Genomic DNA, 17117 nt, shown 5'->3' with positions numbered 1-17117 from the left:
GTGTTGATTACGTATACATATACGTCATTTTGGTTGCATATACTACAGACTAAACAGTGTAAGCATATCATGTTAAATGTGTCATGCTACAAGAACTACAAACATATCCATACAATAAACGTCAAAAACACATAATCATTGATGTAGCAGTAATTCACGTTTTCTCCTCCAAAACTCCCTCAATATTCTTAACACTCGAAGTTTCTTCTCCCTCCGACTCTGTGCCATCAAGATTGGACTTTGGTCCAGTGTAATTCTTGTAGGCCCATAGGTAATAATAAATGATGCACAATAACCAAGCACCTCCATTCACCAAACAAGTGTAATTCATACTATCTTTATCGACACGTGTGGAATCAGGGACCATATTCATAGCAATAACAAACGGTAGAAACAATGTGGTTACGATATTCACCATCAACGATTTAGTCTTTCCAAAATAAAAAGGTCCTGGTATGAACTTCTTTCTACCATATGGCAAAACTAGAAGTACAACTGGTGTGCCCCATGATAAGGTGTTTGATGCTATTGCAAGGGAAAACAATGCATTGGCACCAGCACTTCCAGGAATAATACACAAGCAGCCCATAACCAATGCACAACAACCAGCAAAAATTGTAGCTCTGATTGGAACCTTAATCTTTGGATCGACATATTTGACCCATTTGTAAACCACTGGTAACCCATCATCCCTAGCAAATGACCACACTTGCCTCGATAATGCAATCATCAAAGAAATTGCCATGAGGTATTGACCCACACAGATTAGCGACATGAAAGCAACAGCCCATTTCTTTCCCAAGGCATCATAAATGATTTGAGCCATAGCGGATCCTGTTTCCGAAGCAAGAACACGAACGGTGTCACCGTCTTTAATGCAGGCGGCACAAACAATAACAATCACCCACCCTGTGACCCAACAAGCAAGAATCGATCCCAATATGCCAATGGGAATGGATCTCTGGGCATTCAATGCTTCTTCAGAACAATGGATAACTGAATCAAATGCTCCAATGGTCCATATAGCTGGGTTCCATGACATGATGGCACTCCATCCCATAGGCCAATCCCGTTGGTTCTCCCACTGGCCAAAAATGTATTTTCCCGAGTTGAAACTATTGTTTTTGGAAAATCCCACTGGCACTGCAATGAGAAATAGTACAATCAAAAACACATTGACACATATTGAAAACGTTTGAAACTTAGCAGCATGTTTAGTTGTCAAACATGCAATAACCATATTCGATACAATTCCTGCAGCGAATACACCATAGGTTTTCAAATTTGTGTGTTCGAAATTATTGTCCATTGAAATTGAAACAGCTGATAACACCTCTATCGCAAACCCATAAGTGATGCTGCATATGGCACTGGTCAATCCGAGGGAGTTTGAGCATCCAATTAAATAACTCAATACTATTCTATATCTATCGGGACAATAATAGTTTGAGTAATAATACAAACCCCCACTGGTGGGTATTGCACTACCCATAAAACTCATGGAAAGACCAACACAAATTATAAACAAACCAGCAATAAACCATCCCCAAACTAAACCAGCAGGTCCAGTTGCTAAACCAGTAGCCATCACTGATGCTATGCTTGGCACAAGTCCCATGATTGAAAATGCAATACCAAAGCATTGAATAGTAGAATAATGACGTCTCAACTCTTGCTTGTACCCAATTTGACGCAATAAATCAACATCTCCAAGATTGTGTTGTGGATCAACAAATCGAACCGCCGAAGCATTTGTATGAACGTTTCGTAAACTGATTACTGGCGAAAGTGCTTTCATTTTGAAATGTTTGTGTTTTGAACCACCCCTAGCTTTATGGTGCAGAGTGTGCAACACTTTTTATAATCTTTTTCAAGAATTGATAATGGAGTCCCCCCCACAACCTCAATTCACTTGATGTATAAGCATTGGCAAAAAAAAGCACTGCCGTAATCAAATTGATTGACTCCACATATACATATAATGAAGTTTTTGTAAGCAAGATGATAGATACTGGAAATCTGCCAGTATTATACCACCAAGAGCTTAATTGCGGAAGTAAATGAAGCGATTTAGGTGATTTAATTTGTAAGATTGAAGTTTTTCGGGGCTCGTAACACGATTTACTTTCGGGATTCGATGTACGAAACTTGCAACAATCTTTCCCCTCAACATTGGGCTTTGCTCTCAGTATTTGCTTCAGTTAACAAATAAAGTCCACTTGCACGAAAACAGCCTTTGTGGGTTGCACACTTCCACTCGTGTGGATTAAACTTCGTGGGGTAACTTATTGGTTAAATTGTAAAATCGCCGTTCCTCCAGAATAATATGTAAAGAAGTATTATACTCTCACCATTATCGGCATTGCATTTAACCCCAAACGCAATTTTTTAGTCAGACTAGTAACCAATTTAATGATGCCCTACAATCTGTTTTGTGTTTGATCTAATTAATTTGCATGAAGCAACTTTTGGCTATCTATCAACATTAACTTCTCCCCAAAGTCTTGATTTCATATTCTTAAATCAAAGTAATGATAACAACACCATTCAAGAACCCCACGCATTTTGTGCAACACGATTGATTTTAAGCACTCTGTGGAATTTTGCTTTCCACAGTTCCAAATGGGGTTGAAACAAGGTTCTATGCGAAAGTGTAAAGTGAATAAACTCTTGGAATAGAGTCGTACTCCTTCTCCCCGATCTCTTATCAGGAAAATCAACACCGTTCAGTGATCATTATAGTTAAGCGGTATAGAAAATTACCACACAACTATCCCTTCAGTTACGAGGATAGCAGCCGCGGTGTGTACATTTTGCAACGTGTTGCACCAACTGTAAGCCTCTTTGCTCTGGTTTCGACTGTCCAAGAAAATAAAGTTTCGTATTTCCTGATATAATTTTCGATTATTGCAAGTAAATGAACTTTGAACACTTCGCGTAGAGTAGTCCGTGCCAAAACACAGGCTGGGGTTCCGTTTTCCTTAACTAGTTTCTGATGACTGTCGTTTCGACAGATTTTATTTTGTTGCAGTTGGTACGGCTCTTACCGAAGAACGGCACACACGTGATCACATTCTGAAAATTTTCGTGAAACTTTATTTTTTCCCTCAATATGGAATTTCATCATATTGCACACCAAGAAAAGCACCAAAGCAAGCACATCCACAAACTCCACAGACCATCAATCAGTCATTTATCGTTTTGGCTGTCGTGTTCCAATCAAGCGATAGGAGCTAGCCGGTTGCTTTTAGCTCATTCTATTTTTGGTGCTATTTGCAAACTCGTGACTAAAAGTCATGCCATCAGCATCGAATGTGCACGAGCGCTATAAACGAGCTCGTTTTAAACACGATCTTGGGTTTAAGGTTAGAAATTTTATGCAGAGGATTATCTCTGCCGTGTACCCTTATGCCAAGAAGGTGCTACCGAACTTCAGAGCCGTTCATTACTTTTACATTCTTTCGCATTGCTTCATCGGTTCGATATTGATATACCCTGTGAAATCCATTCCATACATCGACGCCTTGTTTTTTGCAAGTGGCGCATCTACCCAAGCTGGACTTAATACGGTTGATGTGAACAAGGCATCTCTTTACCAGCAAATCATCTTATACATAATCCCATGCCTCACCAACCCGATTTTCATACATGGTTCGCTTCTTTTGGTACGTTTATACTATTTCGAGCGACATTTCGACAATATAAAGGAGAATTCAAAGTTGAATTTTCAGATGCGTAAATCGGCAACTTTAGCTCGACAAAACACAATAACGTCAGCCAATTCAACACGAATAAATACAGCCGCAAACAAGGATTTGGGTTACAATCACAAAGACGACGAAGTAGAGAGTCCTCAATCGTCATCCCTGATTCCTGGTAATGGGTCAAATAATCAAAATGGCAAAACTGAACACATGTCTGAGCCCTCTGACGATGAGGATGATTTAGGAGGCAATGTTGAAGATAAAACTGCCCCCAGTCATGCAATCAAGTTTGGAGCTCTACCGCATCCCCGAAGAAGAAAATCTATTGATCCAGAGGATATGTTTCGATCTATCAATATGCTTCGAGAAAAACAAAAATCTCAAAACAATACTCATAACAAGAACGACAATCAGGAGGGACTGCGTCCTCCCCAAAGCACAAGTATACATTTTGCAGATATGGCTTCACCCAGTAGAACTAGAAGATCGCGTCTTTCAGCGTCTGCCAGTCAAAGCCCTCATAATGAAGGTAATGGAGATGGCGACGACGACGACGATGATGACGATGTTCTTGTTATTAAGCCACCCAATGAGATTGAGGATGCTGCTAGTCATAATGCGATTTTCACCAAAAAAAAGCTATCCAAGCCCCATCAAAAGAGGAGGTCACTGTGGATTCCCTTGTCTTCGCGAAAAACACATAAACCGTGGAAGAATAGACTAAGGAGAACGCTTTCTAACTCAAGTCGTAAAAGGCGCTCACAAGCATCTAGTGAATTAGAAGATGAAGTCGACGATGATGCGTCAATAGACTCTGAAGTGGAGGAAAGTAACATTTCTGGAGACGATGCGACTCGATTCGATGGTCGTAGCGGTGTTGAGACTGGTGATGACGACGATGACGACGACGATGATGATGACTATGACGGAGAGGTTGATGAAAGTGCTGTTACAGATGATGAAGATTTAGCTGAAGGTGATATATCACCGACACAGCTGGCACAAAACTCAAGAAGGCACTCTGCATCAAATGACCCCGAATCAGGAAATACAACAAGAACACTCAAGTTTGACCATGCACTTCCTGACAAGGAACGGGAAAGAAGGAGAAAGAGACGTTTCAAAAAACTCAAGAGGATCAGGACTCCCATCATTTCGCGTTTATCAAGTGGCGACACAGCTGCTAACAACGATGATGAAGATACTGAGGAGAGTGACGAATCAGATGATGACGATTATCGAGATGGACTTGCGCGTACTATGAGTGGGAATTATTTGTCTTTCGCTCCAACTGTGGGCAGGAACTCTACTTTTATGAAAATGACTGATGAGCAAAAAGATGAGTTGGGAGGTATTGAGTATAGAGCTGTCAAGTTGCTTATAAAGATTATCGTGTGCTACTATCTTGGGTTTTTAATCGTTCCCTCATTCATGCTTTTGATTTGGGTTTATTGCATGCCTGGCTACAAAACTATGCTAAACGACAGCGCCATCACTCCTGGATGGTGGGCTTTTTATACGGCACAGTCATCCTTTAATGATTTGGGGCTAACTCTAACTGCAGATTCTATGAACTCGTTTCATGAAAATGCATTTGTGCAAGTGCTATGCGGATTCTTGATCGTAATTGGAAACACTGGTTTCCCAATATTCTTGCGATTTATAATTTGGATCATGTTCAAGACCGCCCCGGAGTTGTCATTATACAAGGAATCATTAGGGTTTTTGTTGGACCACCCTCGTCGTTGTTTCACCTTACTTTTCCCGCTGATCCCTACGTGGTGGCTATTCTTTATTTTGGTTGCATTAAATGGGTTTGATCTAGTGATTTGGTGTATTGTGGACCTCAACAGTTCCATGTTTGACGGAGTGCCCAAAGGGTATCGAGTATTGAATGGGTTGTTTCAAGCACTATGCACAAGGACTGTTGGGTTTTCCATTGTCGATTTATCTCAATTGCATGCTGCAACACAAGTGGGTTACTTGGTAATGATGTATATATCCGTCTTACCCATTGCAATTTCAGTGAGAAGGACAAATGTTTATGAAGAGCAAAGTTTAGGGGTGTACACGAAGGAAAGCAACGAGGGTGACGAAAACACACCGTCTAATTTCGTTGGTGCGCATTTGCGTAATCAATTGTCTTATGACTTGTGGTATATTTTTCTTGGATTATTTATCATTTGCCTTGCTGAGGGAAGTAAATTACAGAAGCAAGAGTTCAGGTTTTCAGTTTTTGCAGTATTGTTTGAAGTCATTAGTGCGTATGGTACGGTTGGGATGTCGCTTGGGTATCCTGATGTCAATACATCATTGACGGGTAAATTCAATGTTATTTCAAAGTTGGTAATCATTGCCATGATGATCAGAGGTAGACACAGAGGTTTGCCATATGCAATTGATAGAGCTATTTTGTTACCCAACGCTGAAATGAGCCGTCACGATGAGGTTCAAGAACAACATGCAATGAATAGACAAAACACCCTTGATCGCGGAACTACTTTGGCTAGAGTGGCAACTTTTGCAAGAGGTGGTCCTATTGATGGAGGTGACAATATACTCAGCAGAGTTTTGACCAATGTGAGTCACTTGAGAAACAAACGCAAGAGAAACAGAGGATCAACAAGTAGCAACAACAATGGCGATACTCGCGACGGTGAACAATCCTTACACTCAAGTAATCCCAACTATCTAGTCACAACTGTGAGTCATGTATAAACATAGATAACTAACGCAACTTTATTTATTTCACAAATAGTTTTTTCTATTCGCAGTACGTATAAATCTCCGTACTTGCCATTCGACATCAGCGTCAGTATTATCAGCCAAACCCAATCTGATCTCATACAACTTCATTTCAAACCTTGGTCCGATTTCACTAACCTCAACACTGTCTCTTGTACGAACATAAATATGATGCCTCACACTAATATAATCGTCATTATTTACAAATGTGATTACTCTTGATGAGTCGCGTTTAACTCCAGGTGGGAATAGATGCTGCAAGATTTTCACCACTCTTTTACCCAATGGAGTATTGAAATTTTCAAAAATCAAATGAGGGTAAGATTCACTTATATTACCTAAGTTTGGCAAATCATGTCTCAATTTCACATTGTGCAAAGTGAATATAGCTGTTGGACCATGAGGAAAATGACTGACTGTAAGCGACGTAGGCACACCTCTATGTTCATGCAATATTATCAAGTCGGAGACTTGAACCCTTGTACAAGTCTTGACCAAATCATTAATAATGTAATTACCACGATTTAATTTCAAGCTATTGGGGAACATCAATTTTATTTCCTTGGAAAATTGTAGTAATCGAACACTTGGGTCTCGCGACGTGGTGATGACCACTTTGGGATCAGATATACCCGAGAGGGCGCTGTATTCATCATCGATATCTACTTGATCTTGTTCACTTTGATCGTAAATGAAATCACGTTGTAGTTGAGTATCCTCTGCCAATTCTTTTGATAATGGTTTCCCCAGTGCTAATGCAGCTTTGAGTTGTTGACGTTTTTCAGTGCGCGATGCTTCTTGAAGTTGTAAAGCCTTTCTGTAGAGGTATTCCCTTCTCTCTCTTGCTTGTTTCCTAATCATGATTGTGGTGGTGGTGAAAGGTAAATTTAATGCAAAGAGATGAGATTGGGAAATAAAATTTCATAGGTTGCGCTACCGTATAAATACATTGCAACTGTCTCAAGGAATTAGCCTTTGAGAGATCTTCAAAGAAACTTTCTATGGGAAGTTTGTTTCACGAAGAATAATTTAGAACGTTAAAGACACTGCTTTGTTTATCATAATGGACCTGTTGTTATACTCTACAAAACATCACTAATACTGTAGCACATAAAATCTTCCAATAGTTCAAAAAGATTGGTTTCAAAATAAAGTCGAGTTTTCAACATGTCAGTAAAGTATGTGCTATCACCTATCGCACCCTTTCAAAAATCAATTTCGCTTTTGCCGACGTGTCCCCTAGACTAGCACTCTTTCAAACTCATCCATATTCTCCAACTCATCTTGTTGAGTAACTCGCTTCAACACCTCTTTCTTCGAGCTCTCTTGCACATAACCATCAAGCAACAACTCATCCAAAACATGGTATGCCTTTTCAAAGCCAAATATTATATCTAGTTCACACACATTGCCGTACATTTTGTCCATTTCTTCAACGAATCTGTGGATAACTTCTAGTCCAATAAGCTCATTATCGTCGTTATCAATACCAATGACAAAAAATAACGATGCATACCTCCTGTAAATGATCTTTAAATCCTTGTATTCCAACACATTACACATCTTAGCTCTTCTTGATAATATTATAGTTGACAAGTCGCGGATGATCTTGGCTTTTTGTTTTTGTGGAATCGTTTGGTACCATTTCGACAATCTAGTTTTGCCCTGTCTGGAGATGAGGAAAAGAAATTGTATTGCCATGATGTGGTTGACGAACTTGAGCTTTGTTATATTCTGGTGAAACTTTTTGTTGATTGTTTTTGGTGGTGGTACAAAAAAGTAGGAAAATTAAAACAGGCGTGGTAAGATCAGCACTACCAATTTGTATATAAGTCTACTTAAGATTGCAAAAACTGGAGGAAGTGACTATTGCAACTAGTCTTGTCGTTTAGCGTAATATCCTCATCGGGATTGCAAACGCATCTATTCTTCACATACGCTACGGGATTTTGAGGGCATTGTACATAGGGTGGATGGGTGTATCCTATATTTTCAAACCAGTAGAGATCCTTTTTGGATAACAAAATCATCATTGCCATAGTATGTACGGGCGCATCACCCCACCTCTCGTAATAAAACCCACCAACCGAGTCTAAGTACTGGAAAAAGTTTTCATATTGAGGGTCATTGAAGACGTCCAAATTTGCAATCTCAAAATTTGACCAAAAATGACACAAGTTGTACCAATTGAAGGCGTTTGTCAACATTGGCAAAAGCTCGGGTTGTAATTGCCTTTCTTGTATATATTTTATCACATGTGGCCACAATGTTGGTATAGTCTCGGAATACTCAAAAAGTGCAATAGCGAAACCATATTTCTTATTCTTCTGCCTCATTGTCTTGAATAAGTCCTCATCGACATCGCAGTACAACTTAATATCTGGCTCTATCCTCCAGTAATACTGGTACTGTCTTACCATTTCATGCTTGTAAAAAAACCCTGAATAGTAACGACACATGTGTCTGTAACTTTCCGAGTCTCCATAAGGAATATCAGCGAAATTTGCACGCACTTCAGCACATCTGGTAGTATTGATATGACTGGGATACGACCAATGCTTTTTTGGTATGATTCCGAAATTGACCCTTCCACGAGGAATGTAACTACTGACAAGGTAAATAAAGTCTGACGAAAATGGTTCGTCATTGAGAAATGTGTAGTCATAATTGAACTTGTCATTAAATCGATCCTGTATTACCTGTAAAGTTTCCAACACCGAATAAATGTCATGGTTTTGTGCCAACATTAGAAATGTAGCATTTTCACGATGATTGTACACTGGTGCTTTCAAAACACTCAAATTTTCAGTTTGAACATGCGGGTGATGAGTTTGCAAATACGACTTGAATTTAGCATCGTTTTTGTATCGGTAGCTCTTATCATCACGCTCTTTGCCAAATAAAGCAAATGGCAGGAGGTAAAGTGAAGCAACAATGAACAACAAGGAGATAACGTAAACACGTCGGAGCATAAGTAAAGGGAAAGAAAGGTTTCAAATTTCGGCGTGAAATCTGGTAGCATTACAATTTCTACACCACAGAGGCTTATTCAGCAGATCAAATTGATGCTGGTTTTACAATGAATAACTAACCTACATCAAGCATTCAAAATAATACCTCACTGAATTATTCCTATAAACTCTATATATGGTTATTCGGCTTGCTTTTTCTCCTCATCTTTGCTTGAATCATAAAGCACGATGTTATTATCAAGAGCTCCAGCTCTTTCTTGTCTCTTGTAGAAATACAACACCACAAATGACCAAACTGCCATTGCAAAACCCGACGAAGCAGTGAAACTAAAACCTTTCAAAAACCTCGGTGCTTCAACAGTCTTCCAAACCAATGTCGCAATCCAGGCAGTACTTTGTTGAGCTAAAATGTTACACGCAACTAAGATGATTTGACGCTGACGAAGATCCCTTCGACAGATATCACCCAAAAAGGAGTAAAGAGCTGGGGCTGAGCTCCAGCCCCAATATTGCATACAAAATGCAAACCATTTGGCACGTTCAGGAATGTCCCAAATCGCTAGCAACAAGTTTCCAAGTACATTAAACACTTGCGAGAATATAATTGCTCCGTAACGAGTATTGAACAAGTCTGCCATTGTACTTGTGAGAATCAACCATATTATACCCAACGCTGGCGTGAGTGCAGTGTAATCTTGCAACTGACCTTTGTTAAAACGAGGGGTTTTACCATCGTCTTTGGTTAATGATTGAAGCCATAATGGGTAAGCACCAGAAGTACCACTGGAGTTATTCCAGCAAAAAATATTCCACAATCCCAAGATGTAAATGTGCCAGGACGTGAGAACTTTCCTCCATGTTTCCCAACTGAAGAAATGGTAAAACGCATTTTCTCTAGGCTTGGCATCTTTTTGATCTTTTCTCATTCTTCTTCGGGCAATTCGAATCTCGTCATCGGTTAAAAAGATGCTGTAACAATCTTCTGGTGTACCTGGGATCATATAGATACCAATAAGACCAACGGCAAAACTAATTATCCCATCAATGATGAAAATCCACTGCCATGCTTCATATCCATTAACACCATTTAGATTTCTCACAATTGCGCCTGAAAGCAAACCTGAAGTAAGTACACCAAGATACTGTCCAATATAGTAAAACCCAGCCCGTCGTGTCACTTCACCTGTACTTCCACGAAACCATGAGGCAAACAATGCATGATAAGCAATATAAGATGGAGCTTCAAATGCACCAATAAAGAAACGGATTGCCTTAAGACCGGGAACATTTGTCACCTTGGCTGTACAAATAGTCAACACTGACCAACTGAAATCCAAAGCCGGTAACACGTAATTCAATGGAAGGGCATACAAAATGTACATGAATGGAATTTGGAATATTATATTACCAACGGAAAACAAAACCTGTGTGTTGATGAAATCATTACCCTCCATACCTATGCCTTCTTTAATCCCGCCGATATAGGCATTGGTCAAATTCGTTTGATCCAAATACTTCACCCAGTACGCCATGAGGGAGTAACAAGTTAACAAAATATCAATCTTGGTGATAACTTTCTTCTCTTCAGGTGTGTCATCATCATGGAACCACTTGTACCACTTTCTACTCTTTTTCTGTTGCGTAGTGACTCGATACTCATATTCGTCAAAGAACTTCCACCAGGGACGATCTTTCTCATCACGATACTCAATTTCAGGCTCAGACACTTTGATTGAATGTGTAGCTTCCAATTTCGAGTCAGTCTTCTCCAAGCTTTCCCTTTCATCTGTGGATGTTGCAACTCCTTCATCATCAATGTCTATAAAGTTTCCATTCTCGTCTTCATCAACGATTCTCCTGACAGGAAATATACCCCATTTGAGCCTTTGGAAAGGTGTGATTACGGCAGCCATTTCTTGATAAAAGAATCTCTGAAGCTCTTCTGTTGCCAAGTAGTCCGAGGAGTTCGATATTTATAGCATGATACTTGTTCTGTACAATCTGTTAAAATTTTCCTCATCCTTTAACGGCATCGGAATTGTGGCTCCATTGTTATCGAGTATGCGTCTAGTGATTAAACTTTGTGATGTCTATAACTGTAATTTTTAGTGCATTGGTAAACACACAGTCAGTTCGCCATATTCCCCCTTTAGTAGTGAGATCTGCGTTTCTACCGATCGGAACTGTGGCTGGCTCTTGCGGCATTTGACATGGTTTGTTGTAGCTTGATTAAACAAAAGAACGGTTTTTTGTTTTGTAGAGATAGACAATTGATGAGGCGTTATTGTTGCCATACTTTGTGTCTCTTTTTGATGCATTAGTTAATTTTTTTCTCGCACTTGATGCAAAAATTAGTATTGTTGCAATTGCACGTGAAATCCTCACTAGAAAGTGTAAACGACTAGTCTGCGGTATAGCTATGAAGTCCTTGTCGCAATGAAAGAACAAAGTGATTAGGAGTCCGGTTTTGAAAACCGACAGTTTGTTTTCACTTTGCGTCAGGAAGCTACTAAAATGTATCATGTCTGGATACGGATGATACAATATGAAAAGTGGCTTTAATATTGCATTTGTTACAGCCTAACGTACTTTATTGATGGTAATTTACGATATGTCGCATCCTCACATTTTCTTTCGGATCAAGTTGTTAACTTTTCACTGGATACGATATTCACAACTACATGTAAATTAATAACAAAATTACTCTGTCACCTTTACCCCTTGCGACTTCGAGACTTTGCAATTAACCCCAGCTGTTGACACGATGTTATATTTATAGACGGGTGCTTTGTGCGAGACAGAAAATAATGTACAACCCCCCGCCAATATACTACTTGATACTTTTTTGTCTTTTCTGCCAACTTTTGCGAATCTAGAACGAGAAGAAAAAGAATAAAAGATCAAAGAAAATTAAGAAATCTTACAGCAATTGGATCGGTTTCGTAAAAATGATGACTCTTTCAGTATTCTTGTAGTCGTTTCTACTTTTATAAGCGATTTTTTCTTTGTTATTTGCACATTATCTCCGAATTGCGGTATTAGTTGGAGATGAGACTACACAACGTCATCCAAAACGCAAACTATGAACTAAGTCACTGTATATTATACCACACCCCAGACCAATTCTTTTCCTCCTGCTGGTTAGCTCATAACCCATAAAACATCTCCATGTTGAATCTGATACTTCCTAAAGTTGGCCTCAAGTTGAAACGAGACACGTCATTTCAAACCAATGATGAATTTGTCGCTGAATCGTCACCACCGCGTGATGTTGTTCGCAATCGACGAAAGACAGAATCTGTATCACCATTGATGAAAAAGAAACCGATTTCTACAAGAAGAAAACAAAACCACTCTCGGACCTCCTCTATAACGTTCCCCGATGGTGCTGTACCAGAAGAGTATGGGTTACCACCAATAGATAAATCGTCGGATGTTGATCATTTACAAAGGTTCGAAGTGATACGGTATCTAGAGGCATTCAACATATTTCCAAACAATCATCTGGGAGAAGAGGAATTGAGAACCATGTTGAAGGAGACGATTTATTGTAAACGGTCCAAAGAGGAGTCAACATAATCTTTTCATGAATGGATGAAGTTGTGGTTCATGATCTCCGTATTGAGTATAGATACGATCTATATGGCGCAAACTGTGCACTAAGACGTAGCTGAGATGAGCCAAGTCAGACATTAGAGCTTGGTAGTTGAAAAACTCGATATCCTGGCAGAAATTGGGCAGAAGAATGTCTTTTTGAGTGGTATTTTTTTTTTTTTTTCTTGCAGCCAAAACTTACACCCTTGTTACCACATTTCTTTCTATTCGTATGAACTCAAACAAAGAAGCCTTCGCAATGCTGTCCAGAGAATGCATGACACCATCTACTACTAAACAGAGAGAATTGATGGAAACCATCAATAGTTTGTTATATTTTGCTGAGCAATCGCGGTTTCAAGTCATTGATTTTATGAAAGACATTGAGAACAGTTTGCAAAGTGAAGACCTTGAAGTAGTTCCGAAACAACTTTTACACAAATGGAGTCAATTGATCAAAACCTGTGTTGCTTTGCTTCTCAGTATTGATAATATGCAGCATATATTGGAGAAAATGTGTGATGAATGCATGGATTTCGTTCAATGGTGTTGTTAACCCCCTATGTAACTTGTTTAAGGAGAAAGGGACTTTAATTCAGTTAATTGAAAGGTCCATGGCCGAATCATGCTACGAAGGTTGATATTTGTATTTACAAATTTGAAATATTACCGTATGATGGATTGCACCATTTATATATTCTGTATAGAGGATTCTCAGATGTACCGAACATGCCGATTCAAGTGGGAAAAAAACACTTGGGTGACGAATTCAGTATCAAGTACACATGTGTGTGTTTTGTATTCCATCTGTCACCAATTCTATTGTATGTATATACTCGTAAGACAATAAGAGACAAAGCACACAACGGTGTAAACTAAGCGTTTCAAAAAAATAATGAATGAAATAATTACACAAAGTACTCACACACAAAGTACTCACACACAAAAATTAACAGAAAACTTTTTCTCTAAGCAACAACAAAAATTTTTGAGATATAAACAGACAGACACAAGTTACTAGAGAAGGGGGAAATATATACAATTCACAAACACAATTGGGTATCAATCTACAACCAGACAGCTGTAATTATTCCATCACAGGTGCGCGATAATACCAGCGATAGCCACCATCACCTTCCACCTCATACGATCAATAACCCCCAGACCACTCCACGCCTACACTATTTCTGCCCCTATTTAATGCCACAACTACAATTATTCAATGTCTTTTCCATCTAAAACATTAAACAAATTTGTGAGGGCTCTTTTTGCATCATTGTATCTAGTGTGGGTAATACTTACCATTCCACTTGCCTTTGATGTTGGTGGTGTCAATTGCGGACTAGCATTTTCATTGACTCTACTTGTTACCTACTTCATTCTTACAACAATACAACTACTAGCACGAAGAACCAGATATTTCAAATGGATCTCACTTGTATACTATGGTCAACATTTCCTTATTCCCAGTTTATTGACTTATTTCCTTAGCTATTATAGTAATGACCCCAAGATCGAATCCAAGTTAAACCCAGTCCTTATTTGGAAGTTTCTTTTAATCAACGCCACACCCATTATCACCATCTTGGAAGGGTTTTGTTCTTTATTGTTGATTCAAGCAATAGGTCAAACAGTCAATTGGTTGACGATGTACAAGTCAGACTCGTGGTTAATTATATCGTTAATCGGAAGTGCCGTGGTTGACACTGGTGCCTTTTATTGCTTGTACAGAATCTATGTTTTACCCATCACCATTGACATACTAGAGTCATCACACTTGGGCTCATTGTTGACATTGACATTTGGATTATGCTTATATGGGATTGTTAGTGGTAAAGGGTCAATGATTGAGTCATCATTGTTATTTGCATACATTGTGCGATGCATATATGAGACGTTTCCTTCATTAGCCGAAGGTGCATCGCAAGCTTTGGCAAATTTGTTAACCCTGGCATCGCAAAATGTTCGAAATGAAATTCCAAAGATTCCTCCATCAATCATGAATCCTATATCAGAACTTGTCCCCTTTTTAACAAAAACATTTCCACTGTCATTAAAGGGTGTTTGGGAATATTTGGTTGAAGCTTTACAAAAATTGCCCTTGTCGTTGCTACTCAATCTTGCGTACCGAATTGGTGTATTTTATGCTGCAACCAAGATTATCCCATCTTTATACAAATCTGTATCATATCCATCAACAACTTCACTACAACAAAGATCACGCCAGCCTTCAAGCACACGGTTATCATCCTTGGAATCAAGTGAGAGAGTGCCTTTAAAGTCAAGAAAATCGTTTCATCTCAAACCTCCACATCACCAACCACCTTCAGCATTTATACGGCTAATTTATGCCTATTCTCCATGCTTGGTCATTGCGGTTTACACCCATTTAATGTTGTCATATATTGGAGAGTTGGGTGTTGAGTTGCAAGTGTGGCCAATATATGGAAACGCCGGTACAAAAATAGTTGTGCATCCATGGAAATTTTGGAATTGGGTCAATATGGCTACTACATTGATCCTTTACGTTGCTGAATTACTGAACAATGAGAGCTCATCTGGTGGTGGCAATAGTTTAACGAGCCATTGGAAAGTAGAATAGTATATAACAAGGAAGTTTTTATGCATCGAACCCATTTCATTGCAACTATACACATTGAAACATCTCAAATTCAAAAGCTTTCGCATTTTTTTGTCTTTTTTTTTTTTTTTAATTCAGAAAAATTTGCAAATCTCTTCACCTTCAATCAACTTGCCATCTTTCCAGACAATGAAGATCAAAGTTTGTTGCTCAGAGCTTGACTCTATGTTTGCTTGGATGTTTCATCATGTTAAAAAAAAAAGAAATGGATGCCCCCAAAAAGCTTTCATTCTTTGAGATATCTCCATCAACCTAGAAAATAAAACCGTAAAGTAAATAAATAGAAACCTGGCACCTTCGACAGTGCTGAAATTATCAAAATAACAGGTTTAAAAATAAAAAGGGGGTGTGTGACGTCCATAAAACAAGAGTAAGCTCCATTGGGTTGATCGAAATTGATCAATCGTCATGACTATGGTCCAGGACACAAAGTCCCATTGTCAAAATGGTAATACCCGAAACGGGCACAACATCCAGCTGGGAAATTAAATACCCAAACTGGGAACCTCTAAACATCATCCAAGACCCAACGGACACCGGTATCTATTCAAACAATGTTCACTGCACTTAAACGCTAATCCTTTTCTTTGCTCCGTAAGCAATTAACTGCGGGGATTCAGAGATTGAGACAAGACCTAGCGCAGGCGACACCACAGGTCGCAAACAGTTGAAACCGGCAGAATCGATTCAGTGTGGCTAACTCCTTGACAGTAAGAACATGGTCTGACAGATAGCTTTAGGCATGTACCAGAGCTTGACCACCCGATCCAACCGGGGGGACAGACAATCGTGCACCCGAGGATGCACACGGCCCGTACGAGCTAGTAACACAACCATAAACATCGACAGAGCCTCGACTCACAACAAGGATCAACCAATGACCGACCGATACTTAAACCGAACTGAAAGCAAACCATTCTTGGAGCACCCACCGAATTGCTCTATACCTCCACCCACACGTATCCAGTAAAAAAAATTTCCAGTAGAAATCAACCATTGTTGTGGATGGCAGGGGTCATACCCCCCGCACATCGCGCGCAACCTTGTCGCGCAGCCTTGTCACGGCCATACTGTCATGGTGGGATTGGTGTGCATTCATGCCCTCCGAGAGGTTCGTCTAATCAGGGGATACTTGTGAGTCACAATTCTCCAGCACTGATAAAGACCTGAATTCGGGCCCAATGTTGGAAATCTAAGGAAGACATCTAATAGAATTGATGATATTCTATCGCGTTTCCGCTGCTGTGACAGGAGACTTTCCCCGAAGCAAATACGCTAGTGAATTAAGCGTATGACATGAAAAAACATGTCCTTTTGTAAGCTTCGATGACAATTCTTTGTTTATGGACGTGAAGAGGGGAAAAAGAAGAAAAAAGAAAAGAAAAGAGGTCGAAGGAGTGGAAAATTTTTTTTGCGAACGATGGCAACGGTCAATTTATAGAAAGTAAGGTCGTGTATGGT

The 17117-nt window shown here is 39.4% G+C and overlaps 8 protein-coding genes across 8 annotated transcripts; 3 read left to right on the top strand and 5 right to left on the bottom strand. All coding sequences in view use genetic code 12, as the record gives it.

Annotated features, from left to right (window-relative positions):
- Window positions 1–154: 154 nt before the first annotated feature.
- CPAR2_203150 (uncharacterized protein) lies at window positions 155–1798 on the bottom strand (the record flags this gene model as incomplete). The annotated part of the gene is made up of 1 exon (XM_036809180.1): window positions 155–1798. The coding sequence occupies one exon, from the start codon at window positions 1796–1798 to the stop codon at window positions 155–157; it is 1644 nt and encodes a 547-aa protein (XP_036665842.1).
- Window positions 1799–3296: 1498 nt separating this feature from the next.
- TRK1 (Trk1p) lies at window positions 3297–6422 on the top strand (the record flags this gene model as incomplete). The annotated part of the gene is made up of 1 exon (XM_036809178.1): window positions 3297–6422. The coding sequence occupies one exon, from the start codon at window positions 3297–3299 to the stop codon at window positions 6420–6422; it is 3126 nt and encodes a 1041-aa protein (XP_036665841.1).
- Window positions 6423–6452: 30 nt separating this feature from the next.
- On the bottom strand, window positions 6453–7310 carry IMP4 (snoRNA-binding rRNA-processing protein; the record flags this gene model as incomplete). The annotated part of the gene is made up of 1 exon (XM_036809177.1): window positions 6453–7310. One exon carries the CDS (start codon window positions 7308–7310, stop codon window positions 6453–6455), a length of 858 nt encoding a protein of 285 aa, XP_036665840.1.
- A 378-nt stretch (window positions 7311–7688) lies between these two features.
- On the bottom strand, window positions 7689–8150 carry CPAR2_203120 (uncharacterized protein; the record flags this gene model as incomplete). Its single annotated transcript, XM_036809176.1, has 1 exon — window positions 7689–8150. One exon carries the CDS (start codon window positions 8148–8150, stop codon window positions 7689–7691), a length of 462 nt encoding a protein of 153 aa, XP_036665839.1.
- A 137-nt stretch (window positions 8151–8287) lies between these two features.
- Window positions 8288–9421, bottom strand: CPAR2_203110 (glycosyltransferase family 15 protein; the record flags this gene model as incomplete). Its single annotated transcript, XM_036809175.1, has 1 exon — window positions 8288–9421. The coding sequence occupies one exon, from the start codon at window positions 9419–9421 to the stop codon at window positions 8288–8290; it is 1134 nt and encodes a 377-aa protein (XP_036665838.1).
- A 179-nt stretch (window positions 9422–9600) lies between these two features.
- On the bottom strand, window positions 9601–11334 carry SEO1 (putative permease; the record flags this gene model as incomplete). The annotated part of the gene is made up of 1 exon (XM_036809174.1): window positions 9601–11334. One exon carries the CDS (start codon window positions 11332–11334, stop codon window positions 9601–9603), a length of 1734 nt encoding a protein of 577 aa, XP_036665837.1.
- A 1255-nt stretch (window positions 11335–12589) lies between these two features.
- CPAR2_203090 (uncharacterized protein) lies at window positions 12590–13000 on the top strand (the record flags this gene model as incomplete). Its single annotated transcript, XM_036809173.1, has 1 exon — window positions 12590–13000. One exon carries the CDS (start codon window positions 12590–12592, stop codon window positions 12998–13000), a length of 411 nt encoding a protein of 136 aa, XP_036665836.1.
- A 1237-nt stretch (window positions 13001–14237) lies between these two features.
- CPAR2_203080 (uncharacterized protein) lies at window positions 14238–15617 on the top strand (the record flags this gene model as incomplete). Its single annotated transcript, XM_036809172.1, has 1 exon — window positions 14238–15617. One exon carries the CDS (start codon window positions 14238–14240, stop codon window positions 15615–15617), a length of 1380 nt encoding a protein of 459 aa, XP_036665835.1.
- Window positions 15618–17117: the final 1500 nt, after the last annotated feature.

The sequence above is a fragment of the Candida parapsilosis genome, contig 005809 (assembly GCF_000182765.1).
Source record: "Candida parapsilosis strain CDC317 annotated contig 005809".
NCBI lineage: Eukaryota > Fungi > Ascomycota > Pichiomycetes > Serinales > Debaryomycetaceae > Lodderomyces > Lodderomyces parapsilosis.
Note: the sequence above shows the minus strand (reverse complement) of the source record. Positions and strands in the feature narration are given on the sequence as shown.